At 37.5% G+C, this 21,606-nt stretch overlaps 1 protein-coding gene and 1 pseudogene across 22 annotated transcripts in view; both read right to left on the reverse strand.

The window, feature by feature from the left end:
• Positions 1-21,606, reverse strand: part of LOC103674198 (sarcolemma associated protein) — a 142,249-nt gene that overhangs the window by 61,892 nt on the left and 58,751 nt on the right. For all 22 annotated transcript variants that reach the window (XM_040628646.1, XM_040628647.1, XM_008703080.2 and 19 more), the window contains exons 2-4: positions 20,496-20,643; positions 4,068-4,140; positions 573-609 (exon numbers count right to left, since the gene is read on the reverse strand). In XM_040628646.1, the coding sequence (XP_040484580.1) occupies positions 573-609; positions 4,068-4,140; positions 20,496-20,643 (258 nt within the window). The remainder of the gene's footprint in view (positions 1-572; positions 610-4,067; positions 4,141-20,495; positions 20,644-21,606) is intronic.
• Positions 14,958-19,196, reverse strand: LOC103674197 (annotated as a pseudogene).

The raw sequence follows: 21,606 nt of genomic DNA on the forward strand, positions 1-21,606 counted from the left end.
AGGCTTTCTTTATCCAAATAGAAGAAAAAAATGTAAAATATTTTTCCAATAGTTTAGTTAGTACACTAAGAAAAAACATCCACACTAATGTCAAAAGATATAGATGTATTTCTTTGCTATTTAGGAATGATATCTACAGTTTATTACACCATTATTTCTGAACTAAACGAAAAATACGAACAATTATCGCAAATTTTCTGACCAAATCAGGTTAAAGCTAAAGGTATACGTTGGGGGAACTATTTGGGCAGATAGATATTTCTAGACAGAATTGTATTCCAGAATAAAAAGTAGTAACTTAGACTTCGTATCTCTGGCTAGGCACAAAACAAGTGCTCCTAGTCTATACAATCAGCCATTTACTTGAGATAACAAAGGTTTTTTCCTAAGAAACATCCATCTTAAATTCTCCAATTCAGAAGACTGCAATAAACAAATACCTACATACACTGTATACAATTTGTTACAGAAGAAAATAAGTTTCTAGGTAAAGCATATTAAAAACAAACAAAAACATTTTCCAAAGCAATACAGTTGAGTTAGTTTAGAAAAAAAAATCATTAGTAACTTACTTTGTCAACAGGACTTGGTAATGGAGCATGGATGACACTGAAAAGTAAAATTTAGAATTTTTTATCTAATTTCCTGACAATAGAGGAAATAGTATGACAGTACCAGAATATCTTAAACCCCAAAGTTGATACACTTGCTGTCATATAGTTAAAAGAATGTGAATTACTTTTCAATCCTTCATAAACACATAGAATTCTTAGAAAACAAGGTTAATAAATATAAAAATCTACCTTTTACACATATTTCTAAACACAAATTCAAAATTCAAAATGTATTAAATGCCTTTGAAGATCCTTTATTTAATGAGGGCTCTGGTGACTTCCATGACTATACAACTTCTAAATAGAAAAGAAGCACTCCTTAGATTATCCGTTTTTAATTTTGGTATGTGTAAATTATGGCCTTTTAAAATTAAATATTCATATACACAAAGTCTTAAAAACCAAAGTTCTACTCGACGGAAAGCTATTATTTGGAAACCTGTTCTAGTGGAGAACAACTTTGGCTAATCAAACAGTATTACTGTTCTCTACACAGCCACCTCACACGCTAACAACTGAAAGCTCAGATGTAGGTATGAAACTAAACTCGGTATATTCCTTTAAAACTAAGCAGTAAAGAGGTAGTATAATTGGTACTAATTGCCTTTTGGGCCTTATAAAGTACTACTGACAGACAGGCAGTGTAGCGTAGCAGTTACACACGTAGTAGGCTCAGACGCCATACTGACTGGGCCCAAATTCCGGCTCTACTTACCAGCTGCGTAATCTTGGGCAAGTTTACCTAAGCACTATAGGTCTTAGCTTCCTCATCCATAAAATGGGGAAAATCATAAAAACAACCCCATGGGGTAACTGTGAGCATTAAATGTGTTAATATAAATAAAGAGCTTTCAACAGTACCTAGGACATAGTAGCACTTGATCCTACTACCACTCCCATGAGAACAGAGCAGCTAAGGAAGCCAGGCACTGTGACCAATTTACCTCTGGATCCCCAGAACCCATCACAAGGCCCTAGCAAAGCTGGTGCCTAATGAAGGTTTAAAAAATTATGCCAACTTTAGTTTTTCTCTTTACCCTATAAACATGGAATAGACAGTTTAAACGTGACCTTCTTTTTCTTGACTATACAAGCAATACATATTAGATTATGGAAAATGTGTGAAGTAAAGCATGAGGAAATAAGTAAAAATTATCTAAGGCCAGCACCAAGAGATAACCATTTGGGGTATACATATTTTTCTTTGTAGATATGCACATATAGGCAAATGAACTTAAAATCTAAATAGAAGCAAACAGTATTCATATTTCTTTTAAATCCAGTTTTCTTAGTGACCCAAGTACAAAATTTTCTGTTCTTGTGAAAATTTGGGTAACAAAAGGCTAAAAATCTAGCTAAACATCCTATTATATATATATATGCATTTTACAGAAACTATCCTGGATATAGGTATATTTTGTTTGAATTATAGAAAAAGTTCATAGGCAACGAGGGCATGCAGAAAAGGGAAACCATTATTTAGCGTTAGGATGGTGGGATTACAGGCAATTTTTCTCTGTTTCTTGTCATTTAAAAATTATTTGTACAGGGGTGCCTGGCTGGCCCAGTCAGGAGAACATGTGACTCTTGATCTCAGAGTTGTGAGTTTGGGCCCCATGTTGGGTATAGAGATAACTTTAAAAAAATTATTTGTGCAATATAATAAAAATCAAGGAAGAAAAAAGAATTAGCTTTTTGAGAACTAGCTAGTGAGGATCTTAAAAGCATTAAATGCTATGTATATAATGCACCTGAAATTCTAAGCATTCTGACATACCCAAATGTATCTTGACCGCTAAAAAAGATCACAGTAACAGAAACAGCCAATGACCACTGCATGCTTAATATATGCTAGGTACTACACAAAACTCTTTAAGTGCATAACCTTGCTTAATCCTCCTCATAAAATTCCTGCTCAGAGGTACTACTGTTATCTTCATTCTTCAAATGAGAAAAGGGAAGCCTGATCAAGACATAGAATCAGTGGACTTGGGCTTTGAATTAGATTATCCACCTCTAAAGACCATCCTGATCTTCTACCAGCTCTAGAGAACTGCCTGTCCAAAATTCATCTTCTTCAGAAAGTCAGCTAGACTATACAACGAAACTGGCAGCAAAAATTTAAATGATACAAATATTTAACCACATAAGAAAACCCAAACGATGAGAAGGAAACGGGGCAGAGATCAAAAGCAGTGGAGAAACAAGAAGGACAGGGACACAAGTCACTAACATAGACTTTGAAAAATTTACATGTCCTCCTAGATGGAACCTGAGATCACAGATAACCCTTTATATAATTGCTCAAAGCTCTTAACTACATGAAAGAAAAATCTAATTATCACAAACAAACATCAAGGTCTTTAAGAAGCCACACATCATTAGTTGATTAACAGTCACTCTTATTTTTAAAAACTTAACCCTTGACTCCTGAGTCACATTAAAGTTCCCGAAGTTAACTGTATTTTTTAATAATTAAACTATAATACAGAACATGAAACAGATTGTTTTACATTTAAATGTTCAAAAATTTTTGCTTTGCTTCAGATATGCTTAAAGCTAAAAAAAATTAGTAGCATCTAACTGAAGCAAAATACACAATAATCCTAATGAAAGCACAGACTATCATAGTAATAAGAGGGCCTCTCTCTGCTTTCTTTTTCATTCTCTCTTTTCTACTCACTATTCTACTTTGCCTTAAACTTATTGCTTATCTTAACCTCCCACCCTCAGATCTTTGTCTTTGCTTTTGAAGGATAAAAAATATTATGTTGGGTATAGAAACAAGCTTCTTGCTCCCCAAATAAAAAATGCTTAAGTTTAATTAATAATTACTACATAATGATAATCTGTGAAAAGCACAAGATTAAAATGTACTTACATTTAGATTTTAACATTTACATTTTATAAGTAATTCTTCCTTTTCAAGTTTGTCCTCCTCTAAGTGATCTTTCCACTGCTTCAGGGGGAAAAAATACAGCTTTGGAAAATCCCTCCAAAACTCCCACCAAAATAGGCTACTAACTATATCAACATCTTCAAGGTCCTAAAAGATCATGACCACAGCATTATCTTCAGAGGGAATCACAGTTGAAGAAGTCCTATATTAAATGCAGATCAAAATACAGCTATCACTCACCATTAATGAGTACAGCTATCACTCACCAGTAACTTATATACCCTAAATATTTTTAAAAACAACTAATTATCCATCAAAGTATAAATCGTGAAGTTAAATTTGGAAACAAAATAACCTGTGCCTCATTATACATTATTATTTACTAGAATTGTAGCTAATGTGAAAAACAATTAGTATATTATATTCTAAAAGTACTGCATTAATTTTCTACCATTATTAGAACAATCTTGAAGTGTTAACAGTATACCATCACCCAGAATATTACTAACCAAGGTAATTAATACAAAAACTTCATAGCACTAAATTATACTCACTCTGAGCGGAGTCGGGCTTCCATACCATCTGGTAGAAAAAGTTTTATTGTGGAAACAATACACCCATGGGTAACTGGTTAAAACAAACAAATAAAATGGATTAAATAATTGTTTAAAAATACAAAACTTCATATCTTTCATATCCAAACATATATTTTGTTCCTAAATGTAATAACTTCCAGGAAAGAAATCTGGTGGTTTCTCCCCTGGAGAAAGTCATCCCTATTCATACTGAATCACGGCTGCAAGGCAAAATTACAGATATAATTATTTTTCAAAAGTGTCCTAACCTCCAATGCTGTAACAGTCAATAAAAGGTCAGCTGAATATATAGAAATACAATTGAGGAGAGGAAATGCACTTTCTCCCCTAACTGCTGAATTCAAAACCTAACTCCAACTATTCCCCAATTTAATATTTAGCCCTAATTCCTAATTCTCGTGTCCTCAACCCATAACTCCTATCCACGCTTAATGAACTCTAGTTCTGCATAATACAGCTTGGAATACGCCGTTCAAGTACCCCATTTAATGACTGAGAAAATCAAGACCTCAGAAAAGTGAAACTGCTTCTGGAACTCTGTTAAGTATCAAAGCTGTTTGCTAAAACTCAAGTCTGAGATTCCCAGTTCAGTATTTAAAACTGTGGTTTTGTGTTCCTGGTGCTTTTTCTTCCTCCACCCTCAAACATTTTTACATAACATTACGCCAGTCACTTTGTAGACAACTTCTTACTGTTGCTTCTTACTTCCTCCTTTTCCTTCTGATGATTTCAAGACACAAAACCCCCCAAAAGCTGCATTTATACAGAGCTTCTCTTTGTGATTGGGTTTTATGGGGAAAAAAATTTCTTGCTGGTTTAAGGCTGGTGGCTTTTTATTTCTCTGTTCTTCTGAGATTACATCTTCCAGGGTTAGGGTTCAAAGAGTTAATTTATTTAGTTTACCAAAATCTAATTAAAAGTTAATGCAGGGTGATGAATATATACTATCTCATGATTAAAAGAGTGGTGGTTATATGACTGTATACATTTGTCAAAACTCAGTGAGTTTTACAATAAAACTGGCTTATAAGTAAATTATATCTCAATAAAACTGATTAAGAATAAAGCTAATGCTGGGGCGCCTGGGTGGCTCAGCTGGTTAAGCATCTGACCAGCTCAGGACATGATCTCAGGGTCCTGGGATCGAGCCTCACATTGGGCTCCACGCTCAGTGAGGAGTCTGCTTCTTCCTCTCCCTCTGCCCCTCTCCCTACTTGCACGTGTGCACGAGTGTGCGCTCTAATTAAAAATAAATAAAATCTTTTAAAAAAAGGAATAGAGCTAATGCATTTATAGAAGAGTAACTTATTAAGTGATCAGGCCCATGAATCATCAAAATGATATTATAAACATGAAGTAATATGATTATTCTGTCATCTGGAAATATACAGTAAACTTAATTTTGAAAATTGCTAACACAGATCAAGAACCATCTATGGGACAGTCTTCTAAACTCTGCCTAACACAGTAATTAGAGCCATGCATCACTGGGCTCCTTCCTTCCATTCGGTCCTCATCCTCCATGCTGCTACCATAAATACCTTATGCAAGACCAAGATACCTGCACTTCCAAATTCTTCACTTTTCACAACTCTGTGCATTTTACAAGCTGTTCCGTCAGAGATGTCCTTTATCCCCTTGCTTGCATGACCAAATGCTACTTATCCTCTTGACTCAGACTTTCTACTTACTTCACCAAACTGATTATCTGAGTTAGGGGTCCCCAGAGCCTCCTATATCTACCTCTTAAAATAGTAAGCACACTGCATTGTGAATATTTATCACTTACACAACCACTGTCTCACTGGTTAGAGTCAACTCTGTGAGAAGGACAAGGATTGGTTGCTTTTCACTTTTTAAATCCCACACTTGGCAGAGTTATCTGGTACAAATTAGGCATTTAATGAACGATTACTAAATATGCAAAAAAACACGTCTGGTTAATACTTTACAGCTTACGTTACCCAGGATGAAGATGTCTCTTACTTTGAGTACAGTAGGGTTCACCTACACTTGTAAGAACTACCTAACTCCCTCTTTTCCCTGGTAGAACACAGGGAAGGGACAGATTTATCCCAGCTCTATGACTCCCCCAGAGATTTTCTATAAACAGGCTATAATAAATACAGGAGAACAGTACAAGAAGATCCAGCAATACTGACACCTGACCAATATATTTATATTGATAATAAAGTTTTTAAAAGTAGGTGCAGTGAGTTACAGAATAAAATTGCAGTGCCAGAACTAACAAGCTGTGATATATTACACCAGAATTTCCATTGCTCAGATATATCACCCCAAAGCCCAGCAACTGGACTGCTGTACAAATCTGTGAAATGAATCAAGGGCTAATATTGACTGGGCAGCACAGGGTTGCTGTAATACTGAAGGCAATTAAAGACCACGTCTGATTAAGCTGACAATCTAGTCTAGCCAGCCCTGCCTTTGAAAAGGTTCTTGGGACAACTAGATACACAGATGCATAGAATTATTAGTTGTCTTTTTAATTTGCAATGGGAAAGTACTTAAAACAACCTGATAAAAATGTTTTGTTTTAATACTTACATTAATCAACTTTACATAGCAGTATTTCCCAAATGGAGTGCTAGCAGATGTTAAACAAAAGGATTTTGGGGTCAGAAAGTTTGGAAAATATTTGGTTAGAAGAGACTGAAAGAGTTTTTATTTTTTTAAACCAGTCTTTCTCAGAGCTTAATGGGCTTTTTATCCATCAATGAGGCTCTTGAAGTAAGATGCATTTTCCAAACTTATTTAACCATTGAGCATCTCTGTCCCCCGTTTTCAGAACGCTTACACAAGAACTGATATTACAGTATTATATGCATGATATATATGGTATTATGAAAAAATACTTTGGAAAATACTGCTCTCAAATATTCTATGAATCACTTTGTAAACAAATCGTGCTCTCAAAATTTACCCAGAAATATTATTTACTATATTTCCAAGACTCAAAGACAAAACTGATTATAAAACACACAATTTGAAAGTTTCTCGGGCAGGATAAAAAGGCTGCAGGGTCACTGCCACATTAAATACAGGTACCTTCCGCTTTTTTTTTTCTTTTTTTGACAGCGGGGGGGAGGCATAGGGAGGGGAGAGAGAATCTTAAGCAGGCTCCACACCCAGCACAGACATGGGGCTTGATCTCAAGACCCTGAGATCATGACCGAAGCTGAAATCAAGTGTCAGAGGCTTAACCAACTGAGCTACCCAGGTGCCCCCCACTTTGCTTTTTTAAAAGTTTATGTTACATCACTTCACTTTTATGAAAGATCTACATTAGCACCTGTTTTTCTAATCAAAAGAAATCCAAAGAGGATTTTTGCTTATTATGAAAAAAGGTGAAAAGCACAAATAGCATTCAGTGTGTGTTTTGCAGTGAGCTGTTACAAAGGCATTAAGAGTGGCCCCGCCAAGTTCCTCCCCCACAAACTGCACTCGGCATCTCAGCATCCAGCCGCCATAGCTTTGAACCGTGTCTGTGAACATCTGTGCTTTATCTTGATTTATTTTGTGTATCCATTGGCAAGACATGTCCTTAGGTATCAGAAAAGCCTAAGAGGTGACTATTGGGGTCGGGGAACTCTAAAAAAATTTTTCCATGTAAATTAATGGTAATTGTTTCTTCACTTGACACCAATTTTAAAAGGTTGCATAGGGGGTGCCTGGGTGGCTCAGTCGACTGAGCATCAGACTCTTGATTTCAGCTCAGGTCTCAATCTCCGGGTCGTGAGTCTGAGCCGCTGCACTGGGCTCCATTCTGGGCATGGAGCCTACTTTAAAAAAAAAAAAAAAAGTGTCACAGAATGATCTACTTTCTGACAGCAAGGAAACCTGTACACATGCACTGCAAGCTACATGCAAATTTCAGAAATGTTTGAACATGAAAAACGGGTGTGTCTGAATCGAAAAAACAAGGTATCTATGGAGAAAAATCTACAATTACTTGTAGTTATGAGACTTTATTAAAAATCAAGATGAAGACTACCCAAACTGTCATTTGTGGGTTTTTCCCTCTATCTTATCTTATACAGGTTATTTATTTTGCTCTTGAGTTAATATGTTTACTTTATGGTATGAAGTCAGCCTTTTCTGTTGCTTCACATAAACATTACTTAAAAGACCCATGTTCACTGTGATTAGCTTAAAAGCTATTTAAGGCCCTAGACTGGGAGACTGAAACTTCTGGGGTATGTTGTAGTCTGGTTCTAGCTCTGTTCCTGCATTGAGTAGGAAGGTCAACACTATTTTATATTTGAGTAGTTCGAAGGATCCCTTGAAATGACGGGCAGTAATAGAAGTACAATGAGTGAGACCATAAAAATACAAGAAACATCTAAGAAACCAAGAACTAAATGAGAAGTGTTAACGTTTCCAAACTGGGGAATTATTTGTCTTTTGACTGCAATCTAAGATAAAAGAGCTACCAAACTTTCATCCTTGATTTTTTTCATTTCATAAAGCTTTTGACTCAAAGATTTTATTTTTTTTAAAAGATTTTATGTATTTATGAGTGAGAGAAAGCGTGACCAGGGGAGAGGCAGAGGGAGAAGCAGACTCTCCACTGAGCAGAGAACCGTACTTAGGGCTCGATCCCAAGACCTTGAGATCATGACCTGAGCCGAAGGCAGACGCTTAACTGACTGATCCACCCAAGTGCCCCAATTTTTTTTTTAAGTAGGCTCCTCACCCAGCATGGAGCCCAATGTGGGGCTTGAACTCGGGACCCTGAGATCAAGACCTGAGCTGAGATCAAGGGTTGGACGCTTGACTGAGTGAGCCACCCAGGTGCTCCTCAGAGACCTCTTCTTTTTTTAAAGTCAGAAAAGAGGCAGGAAAAGTTAGCTGAATAGACAAGTAATATTTTAAATCTAAAGAGATATTTTTGTATTGATATTCTACCGTTGTCTTCATTTATTTATTTATTTTATTTATTTATTTATTTTTAAGATTTTATTTATTTATTCGACAGAGATAGAGACAGCCAGCGAGAGAGGGAACACAAGCAGGGGGAGTGGGAGAGGAAGAAGCAGGCTCATAGCAGAGGAGCCTGATGTGGGGCTCGATCCCATAACGCGGGGATCACGCCCTGAGCCGAAGGCAGACGCTTAACCACTGTGCCACCCAGGCGCCCCCGTTGTCTTCATTTATGAGCTAGAGTTCAGTAATAAAAAGTCTTCCCTCCTCAACTACTTGTTTATGTCAGGAATAATTCTCTCCAGGAAAGGTAGCATAAACACTTTATTCTTTCTCATTACTTACATGTTTTCAGGATGTTTTATCTAGGTTTTAGATTCTTCCAAGGGTGATCAAATCTTTTTGCTTTCTTTTAGTATCATTTAAGTTCATGGATTTAAGCACAGTTGATATATTTCAATCCACTGATGTTATTTTTATTGATCCTCAAACTGTCCCATCTTTGATCAATTAGAACTTCATGTTAGTTCTTGGGTTTTCCAACAGAACCCTAGCAATCTTAGATAGCTTCATTGCTTTATACACGACAAAATCTTCTAGGCTCAACCTGTACATTTCCTGACTAGACCCATAATCAGCTATTTCTCCCAGGAATCCTGTTTCTAGCTATTAATTTGGTGGGAAGAATCCTTTCTCTAGGTATGTGAATTCATTTGCTACTTTATTTCTCTAGCAACAATGGAGCAATACTGCTTGTGAGCTTATTTTTCAATTTATGCACAAGGAGGAGTGGTTCTTTGGTTTTACCTGTTTGCTAAATATTCACTGAGAACCTGCTGGCTACAAAGCAGTATGCTGGTAAAGATGAATAAAACCAAGATGACTATGACTAGGTCCTTGTCCTTGAGGAGATTTCAATTTATTTTGTAGAGAGAACAAGAAATATCTAACATAACAGCAAAGGAGAAAATTTTTCACAAATGCTACAAAAGGTACAAAACACTATGGGAATTTGGAATGGACAAGGGCGGGGAAGGATTTATTAAAACGGGTAAAAAAGAATAAGATTTCAAAAGCTGGAAATGGAAGGAAAGGCTGAGAGAATGGCATGAGCAAAGAAACAAAGAGAAGGATGTAAGAGAGTGCACATCTTAGGAGGGCAGCTGGAGGAAGATTGGAGGGAGCAGGTAAAGAATATATCTCAAGGCCCTCTAGGTGCCAGGCCCCATGCTAATTACACTATACATGTTAACTAGCTACTTATGACAAACCATGTAAATAGTCATTTTTATGTCTTATTTTACAGAGGAGACAGATAAGATAAGGTCAGAGGCTAAAGTAACTTGCTTGAGATCATACCTTTGGCAAGTGGCAGTGCTAGGATTCAAGAGAATCTTTTCTATACACCATCTTATAATCTAGTTAACAGCTTGACATATATTAAGGAAAGGAATGGGAAACAAAATCAAAAGTTTGAATTGAGTCCACATTTTTGAGGGCCTCAGGTATACAATTAAGCATTTCAGACTTTATTCTGTAGTATGGTATAGCCTTCTAAAAGCAGGAGAAGAACAAAGCTGTAACAGAATAATATTCTGGAGGCAGTGGGGTGGCAGCATACGGTGGCCAGAAGTGGAGGCTAGTGTGATGCTCTAACTGGACAACAGAAACAAGCAGGAGCCGGGAAAGGAGACAAATGACCTGAACGACTACAGGCAAAGAAGACACAAGATTCAGAAACAATGCCAGGATTCTGAGCTAGTGTATGGGAGAATGATGGAACAATAAAAGAAATTGGGAAGTCTGTAGAATGCTCTAGTTTGAAGGGGAAACTAAGCTTTGTACAGAGTAATTTTAAGGGGCTTGAGGACAAGGGAAAGCATATAAAACAGCTGCTGTCAGGAACTTAATTGAAAAGGGTTCTTAAGCCTAGTTTCCAAAAGAACAACCAAGGCTTTTAAAAAATAGGTATGTTCAGTCCCCACACCTTGCAAATCTCCTTAGGACTAAAGAGTGGGATTCAGACATCTGCAGTTTCAAAAGTTCTGCAGATAATTGTGGTACAGATAATTCCTGGGTCAAGAATCCACTTTTTAAAAGAACAAAAGAAGACTGCCACGCTATCAGAAAGATTCTCTTAGTCACCCCAGCAAATCTGGCACAGCCTGTGCTGAATTAGCTTTGTGATTTTCCCTAGCAGCTAGAAAGTGGAAGAAAGTAAAGCTTCTGGTCAAAGTTACCAAAAGCTAGGAATGAACAAGGACAGCAAAGCCAAAAGTCAAGGGGTAGTTTAGAAGTTAGTAAGAGTAACTTTGAAATGGCCAATGATAAGTTCCAAAGGATAGACAGGTAAAGGAGCCTGGGGCTGAAGCTACTATGAAAGAGGGGCAAACTTAATGGCAAGAAAAGATGGTACAAATGATTGGCAAAGGTTTTAGTAATAATAAAAGTACCTGGCCTTGAGATGAGAACTCTGTATACACTCTATCAATGTTCACATAGAACATATGCTGCAATGTGAGCACTGAACATCATGCCATAAACCTTGAAGTAGGCAGTAGTATCATGAGTTCCATTTTATTAGATGAGCAAATTAAAGTTTAGATAGGTTAAGAAGAGGTAACTGAGTCACAGCAAAATAAAAAGGGTGGTAGAGAACCCAGTTTCCAACCCTCATCTTAAGCTTTCAGATTAGAAGAAAGGTTGTCAAAACCTTAGTTGAGACAAGATGGTAGAAAGAACTTTTGTAACATGGTAGAGGAAGATTCATAAGACATTTTAAAATTTATTCAACCAGTATGTGTCAGGTTGAGTGTGGAGATTCTACAGTGAAGACATACACACTGGTTGCTCTTGTACAGCTGATGGGTTAGTGAGGGAGGCAAACACATAAAGGGGAGTGCAGAGTGCAACGGGGACATGGAAACGCACTTTTCCAGCCTAGAAAAGTTTCTAGCCAAAGGAAAAAAGCATGTGCAAGGGCTTGAAGACCAGAAAAGACAAGATCTATTGTGGGAGGTAAAAGTAACTGAGGGCAGTTTGAGCACAATGCAAAAGGAAGATACCACTGACTTTGCTCATAATAAGCCCCTTATTCATAGCGGCTTACCCAGGAACAGATATTTGTGAAGTGGACCTCAGTGATGAACTGACTGGAGTTTTTTTTTTTTTTTTTTTTTAAGGGAGTTTATTATAGCATCCCAATTCTTTTTTTTTTTTTTAAGATTTTATCTATTTATTTGACAGAGAGAGAGACAGCCAGCGAGAGAGGGAACACAAGCAGAGGGAGAGGGAGAGGAAGAAGCAGGTTCTCAGCAGAGGAACCTGATGTGGGGCTTGATCCCAGGACCCCAGGATCACGCCCTGAGCCAAAGGCAGACGCTTAATGACTGAGCCACCCAGGCGCCCCGAACTGACTGGAGTTATATGTCAAGTTTATAGAACTAACTGGTTCCAAGCTTTGCAGCAGAGGATTACTGTAATATGTAACCCAGGAAACTCATGCCCTGTCTGAGCAGTTTGTGGGCTTGGGAACAGAGGAACAGATAGCATTAGGTTCCTAAAGCCCCCATTCCAGGAGGATCTGATAGGTTGGCTTTCTCTCTTCCTCACTTCCTTAAAAAGAAAAATCTATTAGAATGTCATCCTATTTGTTTACAATGATATTTTACATCTATACAGCAGGTTATTTGTACAGTACTAACCAGGGAGTTTTCTCCCTGGAGTCACACTATGTGGAAAGCCAAACAACAAAATCAGCTTGTTTTAGAGAGGTTAGAGAAGAGTCACTAATATGAATGGATATGCTCAATGACATCAGGTTCCTATCACCTTTTTAACAAAATCATGATTATATACATATACAAAAAGCCATTTTTATATAGTATACATTCTTTTTTGAAATTCCCTTTTACACATAATTTCACCTAAATACATAAATGACACAGATAGTGGAAGGTTTTTAATTGCAGTCTTATTAGCCCCACCCTTTTTTATTTGGCTCCCTCTTCTCCTTTACTCCTCTCTTCCACCCCACTCCAGGATGATCCACAGTAATGACCTAGTATGCATCCTTCCATGCTTTTTTCCCCATGGTCCATATACGAACACATACATGTATGTGTACATTTATAGGGATTGGTGAGACTTTTTAAAATAATGAAATTATTAATAGTAATTCTTTCCTCAAGAGTATATCTTACAGAAATCCCTGCAATTCATATAATCCTAATTTATTCTTTTTAATAGCTACACAATGGGTAATTTTAAAATTATGCTTCCTTTGTTTTTTGTTCTATGCACAGTGATGCAAAAAAAATCCTTTCATACATCCTCACGAACTATTTTTTGTCATTTCAAGTGTCTAATTTTATATCCTTACTATAAATATATTCAAAAGCACTATGTAGTACTGTTTTGTATTAATTCATGCTTTATGTAAATAGTATTGTAGCACACACATCCATCTGTAATTTGCTTGAGATACTGTTTTGAGATTTATCCTTAGTGATATATGTAAATTTAGTTCATACATTTTTACACCTGCATAGTATTTGTGCTACTTTTATTCTATTTTATTTATTTATTTACTTATTTTTATTTATTTTTTTAGACAGCGAGCACAAGTGTGTGGGGGTGGGGAGGGAGAGAGAGAGAAAGAATCTTTTTTTTTTTTTTTAAAGATTTTATTCATTTGTCAGAGAGAACGAGAACACAAGCAGGGGGAGCAGCAAGCAAAGGGAGAAGCAAGCCCCCTGCTGAGCAAGGAGGCCAAAGCAGGACTTGATCCCAGGACCTTGGGATCATGACCTGAGCCAAAGGCAGACGCTTAACGAACTGAGCTACCCAGGCGTTCCAAAAGCAAGAACCTTAAGCAGGGTCCATACCCTGCATGGAGCCCGACACAGGGCTCGACCTCACGACCCTGAGATCATGACCTGAGCCAAAATCAAGAATCAGACACCAAAAGGAGCCACCCGGGTGCCCCTTTTTATTCTAATTAGAATTCTTATTTTATTTAGTTTTTTTCTATTCATCCTATTTATTTAGAATTTTTATTAGGAAACTCCTAAACTTGATCAAATGCCTTTTCTTTTCTTTCTTTCTTTCTTTTTTTTTTTTTTGTTTTTGTTTCCAGAGTTTGGGCTTTATTTTGCAGTACAGAAATCATTTGGAGACATTTTGAGGCAGACACCACTGAAGTGGAGGCTTTGTCAAATCGATACTGCAATGTAGCTTGGCCCACTGAAGAAGCCACATCTAGAATACAAAAGAAGCTTCTACATTTACCTGGTTTATGATAGGTTTCTTTCCCTTTGCTCTCATCAATTTTATAAGACTGAACACAGGCTTCCTCCAAAATGACTCTCACAGTCTGGTGTTGGGTTAGAATTTTAGGCCCACATAACCCCAACTTGTACCTGTGTTACGTGGGCACTCATAATACTTGACAGGACACAAAATGTAAAGGTGCAGGGAAAATGTGGGGATTCTGTCCCACATTGTGGGATATTCAATTCCTAATTTCTTTAATGTCAAGAGGACAGATGGCACGAAAAATTGTACTGATCCAGCTTTTTTTTTTCATGGTTGTATTTTACTTTATTTATTTATTTATTTATAATAATTTGTACTGATTTATTTATTTATTTATAATAATTTGTACTGATCCAGCTCTCGAGTGGCAGAAGCACACGACTACAAAGGCTACGAGGCTACACTGATTAAAAGATACAAATACTGTATCAAGTGCTCTGTAACAGTGTCACAATGTTTTTTTTTGTTTTTTGTTTTTTTTTTTTAAAGGTCTTATTTATTTATTCGACACAGATGGAGACAGCCAGTGAGAGAGGGAACACAAGCAGGGGGAATGGGAGAGGAAGAAGCAGGCTCATAGCAGAGGAGCCTGATGTGGGGCTCGATCCCACAATGCCGGGATCACGCCCTGAGCCGAAGGCAGACGCTTAACCTCTGTGCCACCCAGGCGCCCCCACAATGTTTTTTTTAAAACTGATCCTTCACTGGGGAAAAAAACGCCAGTACTGGTTAAACTGAACAGAATATGGTAACTGCCAATTCTGAAGAGCCACTCTATGAAAACCAGTTAATACATGATATTAGAAAGAGAAGGAATATTTACTGGTACAGTGCTTGGCAATCTCAGTTTTGATTACAAAGGCAGGGCTTACAACATTGATTTCAAAATTATTTATTTATTTATTTATTTATTTATTTATTTATTTGAGAGAGAGGGAGAGAGAGAGAGAGAGAGTAAGCAAGAGAGAACACAGGCCGGGGGAGGGGCAGAGGGAGATGATGGAGCAGACTTCCCACTGAGCAGGGAGCCTGATGCCGGACTTGATCCCAGGACCATGGGATCAATAATATTGATTTTATACAGTATACATAATACGCCAAAAGTTAAGTTTGTCCTAATTAGATAATAAAATGTACTGCTGTTAGTCTTCCCCATAGATGTCATTTTTCTTATGTTCATTTCCTCAAAGTCAAACTGAGATTCGGTCATCCTCTTACAGATGTCTTTAACGTCATCAAAAGTTGTTCCAAAGTGAGTCGTAGCATTCTATGTGCAGAAAATAAAGATCTGGCTTTCTGTTCCCGAGCCTTTTGGTACAAGGAGGTCACTAATGCTAACAAATTTCTGTTCAATCAGTTCCAAAACCTGCAAAGCTGGTCTGATTTCTATGGTGATATACTTCCCTTGTGCTGCCACATTGAATACGGAGGAGATCATGCAGACACAGATATCTGACTTCTGACTGACTTAGTTCTGGGGAATGATGATCTGGCAGGAACTGGCGCCATCGGTGTTCTTGAGGGGTGGCTGAGGATGCAGATAACTCTAATCACCTGGCCCACTTCTTCTCCCTGGTCTTTTACTTAGCTGGGATCACAAACGAGCTGCTTACAGTAAGGAACCTCTCCTTCAGATTTCACACCAATCACTCTTCCATTTTGCACAATGATTTCTTCAATCAGTTAGTGAGCATGTAGGCACCATCATAAACAGCACTTAGCCCTACAAATTCCAGGCTAAGTTCTCCAAGACCATAGAGTGGATAAAGGTATGGGCTTTTGCAATATCTTGCCAGAGACTTGTTGTAAGTTTAATCGTCTTAATGGTTTCACAGCTTGGTTGGTCTAAATAGTCATCCGTTCTTTTTTTTTTTTTTTAAGATTTTTTTATTTATTTGTTTAGAGAAAGAGCGAGTGAGCGAGAGCATAAGCAGGGCTGGAGGGTCAGAAGAAAGAGAAGCAGACTCCCTGCTTAGCAGGATGCCCAACACAGGGCTCAATCCCAGCTGCTGGGATCATGACCTAAGCGGAAGGCAGATGCTTAACTGACTGAGCCACCCAGGTGCCCCAAATAGTCACAGATTTCATAAAATGCCAGGGGATGGCCAGTAAAATCTATGACATCTTGTCCCAAGTCAAATTTCTTGTACACCTCCCGAACTGCAGTCTTCTTAGGATCAATAACCTCAAAAGTTCTGGATCTTTTTCATCAAAGCTGGCAACATACACTAGGAATTTTCTGAAACGATGTTTTTCAAACAGTCCCATTAAGCTAGATGCCAGGGCTTCTGCTTCAATGGAAAGAACCTTGTAGATTTTTCTTCCCTTATAGACAAAGCTCCCTTCAGTCACTTTGAAAACCAGATAGCAACTGACCTCTGTATAAAGCAGCATTTTAAAAAGCTGACCATTGACCATAAGGAACTTGGGAATTAAGCCAACATTCCAGTCTCTTCCTCTCCCCATTGATGGTAGTGGTACTCCTGGCATTTTAAATCTTTTGTATAAATCTTCCAGAGGTGTTATAGATGAACTTTCTCCTCCATAGTATGAGTTTCTATCCATGTGAAGAACTTTCTTTCCATTCACTGACATTATACCTGACAGGATATATTCAGTCAGGCTAGTGCCCAGTAGGAGGACCTTGTACTCCTCATTCATAGCGAGGGAGGGTGAGGACCTAAGCCCTAAGAAAGGAGAAAGCACAGGGACTCTAGGGGCCAGAGGCTATAGGGCCAACCTGAAGAACAGGGGAAATGCTCAGGCTGGCCTGACGGAAAAGGGAAGCCAGGGCTAGAGGTAAAAGGGAGCTGGAGAGGAGGAAGGTTGGCTGCCATGTCAGATGAGAAGAGAAGGATCAAATTTCTTTTCAATACCTACTGGTTATAAAGTAACATGTTTTTCATGTAACATTTTTAGTTTGTGGATGATGTTAATAGATTTCCCCAATACTGAATCATTCTTGCATTCCTAGAATAAAACCTACTTTGCTTAGTCTAGCTTCATTTCTGAAGTTAATTTACTAATACCTTAATCAGAATTGTTCATCTATTGTCACAAGTGAAATTAGTGCTGGTTTTCTATTTTTGAACTGTATCTTTATCAGAATTTGGCATTAATGATACGTTGCTGGCTTCTCTCAAGGATTTTGACAGCTTTCCACCTTTATGCATGTTTGAATTATTTAAATAACTGGATTTATCTGCTTTTAAAAATAAGAACATATTCAGCTATGAATGCCTCTGTTTCTGGTCAATCTTTAATAACTTCTTGGTCTCTTTTAAGGAAACCAATTTACTCAAGGTTTTTACCTCTTGGGATAATTTTGCTAGGACAACAATTTACTTTGGCTTTTTTCTTTGTCATAGGTTGGCATGTACTAGTTTCTCAAAATTCTTTTAGCATATCCTGTATCTGTGTTTATGTCTCCTTTCTCATTCCTTATCTTGTATATTTTTTTAACCTAATAAGGGAGTCAAGGCTTATGAATTACCTGTTTTATTGTTTGCTGGTTTGCTGGATAATTTTCAAAGAACCAGCATTTGGTTTGTTTATCCCTTCTATAGTTTTTTGCTTATTTCATTAATTTCTGCTTTGCATTTCCCAGTTCCTTTTCTAATTTCTCCTAAATGCTAAGTTCCTTCATTGTCCTTTTTCCTTAGTACAGAGGGAATTTAAGATTATAAATTTTTGAGTAAAGGATTTACTGTATTTTGGTATAAAAGTCTCCTTTCCTTTCCTTTCCTTATAGTTTAAAATTCCTCTTTTGATTTCTTCTTTGAACCAGGGGTTAACCTGTAGTGTTGTATAATTTCAGTAGGATTTTCCAAGTGGTATAAAGCTTATCATAGTACTGTTTAGCATAGGACAAAGTCTAACTTTTTCACGGTATATGCTTAAACAGGTAGTCCTCAGCTAGTAATAGAGCTGTATCCCAAGGACCCAGGTATATGTCAACTTTTTGAAGGCAATAAATATCAAAAGAAACAACATTTTAAATGATGAAGAAATTTTTCTTTACTTAAGTTTCCTTAAAGTTGGCATAAAAGATAGTTAAATATTCAAAGAAGCCTGCAAGAATCTAATGTTGCTAAAATAATAGTGCACTAATAATAACCCTGAATTTCAGGATTGTCCTCTTAGCTTCCTACAGCATATTCTAAAGAGTGTCTCACAGCTAGATGGGAAAGAAGAGTGGGAAGGAGCTCGGAAAGAGCTGCATTCTAGAACAGTCACCTCCCTGGAGATCTGCATATATGTTAGCATATTAAAGACTCTCTGAGAAGCCCTGTTTACTTTTAGTTAACTAAGCATTTCCTAAGTGTATCTGACAACCTCATTCTTTTATTGATTAACACCTATTAATTCTCTTTGGGAAATGCAAACAAAGAAGACAGACATTCCTTAGAGAAAACATGTAATCAAATTCTCTGTCTTCTCTGTGGGTTATTCACAGCTGGCACTCAGTAAGTGTTTGCTGAATGACTTGGTACCAGAGGTGGTGTAATGCGACAACAGATGCTACAGGGTCCAACATGGCCGTTCTTAGTATGGTCATACGTAAGGTGAGCTCTCTTAGTAAGGAGTACTCAATATTTTGCATCAAAATACAAACTTTCTATTTTGCAATTGTAAATGGGGATCCCTAAGAGTATGACCCTACCCAAATTCAAACACCAAAATCTAACTCCCTGAGAAGGCCATCAAAACCCGGTAAAAATTATACTGCAGTTGCAACAACCAGTGAAAAGTATATAAACATACATGCACATACACAGTAGCAGCACCACCGCCCACCCACCCTCATCCCCACATCTACCGCACAAAATGTCACGTACTGATAACTTAGGGCATAGCCAGATCAAAGTATGTTCAGAGAAGCAAAAGGAGAACCTGTCAACTGGTTCCATTGTCCATATTAAACTAAGACAACAGAATTGCACACTTTCGGTTCCTATTCATTTAGTTTTATGATCCAGCCATATAATTTCATGGTCATAAAGCAGACAGTGAAGCAGGTAAACCCAGGAAGCTTTAGATTGTAAAATTGACAATCTACATTTATTTAGCTAAAGAACTTCTATTTTCAAAAACTGTGAGATGTAAAATTTTATATCTTGATAGGTATATTAACTGCTTACAGAACTTTGATTCTGTTTGGGACAACAACGTATGCACAACTGGAAGGGATAAATCATAATTGACCTATGACAATCATGGATCTTCTGATCCCTTCTGCCAGGTAAGTAACTTCCCAGGCTGCTGCTTCTTTTTTTTTTAAAGATTTCATTTATTTATTTGCCAGAGACAGAGACAGCCAGCGAGAGAGGGAACACAGGCAGGGGGAGTGGGAGAGGAAGAAGCAGGCTCCCAGAGGAGGAGCCTGATGTGGAGCTCCATCCCAGAACTCTGGGATCACGCCCTGAGCCAAAGGCAGATGCTTAACGACTGAGCCACCCATGCGCCCCATCCCAGGCTTCTTTGTAGCCATAGATAGGTATGTATGTGGCCACCGAGACAAGAGGAGTGTAAATCTGCTGAGAGAATTCTACAAAAGACTAAGCTTTCAACATAAAAAAAAAAGAGCCATACAGGGACATTTTGTCCCCACCTGGCAGTTCTTGCCAAGTACTCTGGCGTAAGGAAAATAAGGCCTGGGGCTGCAGCCATCCCTTTTTAACCATGAGGCAACAAGCAAAAACCTAAGAAAAGCAAAGGCATAAGAAACCAACATGTTAAGGACAGTAAGACCCTGGATTCCCGAAAACATCACTGAATCAAGTGAACAAAGTCTGGACCTACCCTCCTGTATTCTTGTTAACAATAAATATCCATATAGTTTAAGCTCCCGTTGGTTGGGTATGCTGTCACTGCAGCCAACCGTTTCCTAAACTAGCACAGGAGTGTCCTATATTTTCATACCGTGATGAAAAATATAAATCACTTATAAACATTTCAGAATTTAAAACTTTAGAAAAGCAATAGGGGAAGTAAGAGGCTTTTACTTTTTTACTGCACATAATGCTGTACTTAAATATTTTTACAAACATAAAATGTTCTATAACATTAAACAGAATTTTTTTAAACTTAAAAAGACAAATAACAGGAAAAATCGATCCATACCCGTACCTTTCCGTGTGTTCTCCGTTACATCTACCCCAAACTGGATAATATCACCAGAAAGAATTTCACATGGTGGACTTTCTTCAGAGCCTCGACTCAATCTCTGGCTATTTATAAAGGTACCGTTACTACTTTTAGTGTCTTGGAGATAAAACTGAAAGAAAAAAAAAAAAAGAACAAAGATTAATGCTAATAATTCCAAACCTACTTTAAGAAAAAGGACTTCCACCTTTGCAAACTACTATAGGGGGATTTTTTCCCCTATAAATTCAAACCACTTGTTTCAGCTAAGACTCTCCTTTAATATATAGGAAATTAGAACCTGGACACCAAGTGATTTTAAATCCAGCTAGACAAAATGGTGCAATCACTTTGGAAAACAGTTTATAAAGTCCTCAAAATGTTAAACAAAAAGTTAGCATATGACCCAGCAATTCTACTCCAAGGTACATATGCAAGAGAACTGAAAACATATGTCCTCACAAAAACTTGTACACGAACTTCACAGCAGCATTATTCATAATAGCCAAAAAGTGAAAGCAAATTAAATGTCCATCAACTGATGCATAGGTAAACAAAATGCAGTGTATTCATATTATATTATGTTATTTGGCAATATGAAGCACTGATTCATGCTACAACATGGATGAACCTTTAAAATATTACACTAAAAAGTTAGTCACAAAAGATCATATACTATATAATTTCATTTATATGAAATATCCAGAATAAGCAATTCCATAGAGACAAAAAGCACATTTGTGGTTGCAAGGGGTTGAGATACCAGGGGAAGAACAGTAAAGGGGTGGGAGAATGGTGGTGGAGAGTGAGGGGTGGAGAATGATTGCTAATGGATACAGGTTTCTTTTGGGGGTGAGTAAAATGTTCTAAAAATTAAGTAATAGTGACGGTTACATAGCTTTGTGAATGTACTAAAATCCAATGAATGGTACACTTTAAAAGGGTGGATTTTTTTTTAAAGATTTTTATTTATTTATTTGACACAGAGAGGGAGAGAGCACATGAGCGAGGGGCAGAAGGAGAAGCAGACTCCCCGCTGAGCAAGGAGCCCAATGCGGGGCTCAATCCCAGGACCCTGGGATCATGACCTGAGCCA

The sequence above is a fragment of the Ursus maritimus genome, unplaced genomic scaffold (assembly GCF_017311325.1).
Source record: "Ursus maritimus isolate PB19 unplaced genomic scaffold, ASM1731132v1 scaffold_14, whole genome shotgun sequence".
Taxonomy (NCBI): Eukaryota; Metazoa; Chordata; class Mammalia; order Carnivora; family Ursidae; genus Ursus; species Ursus maritimus.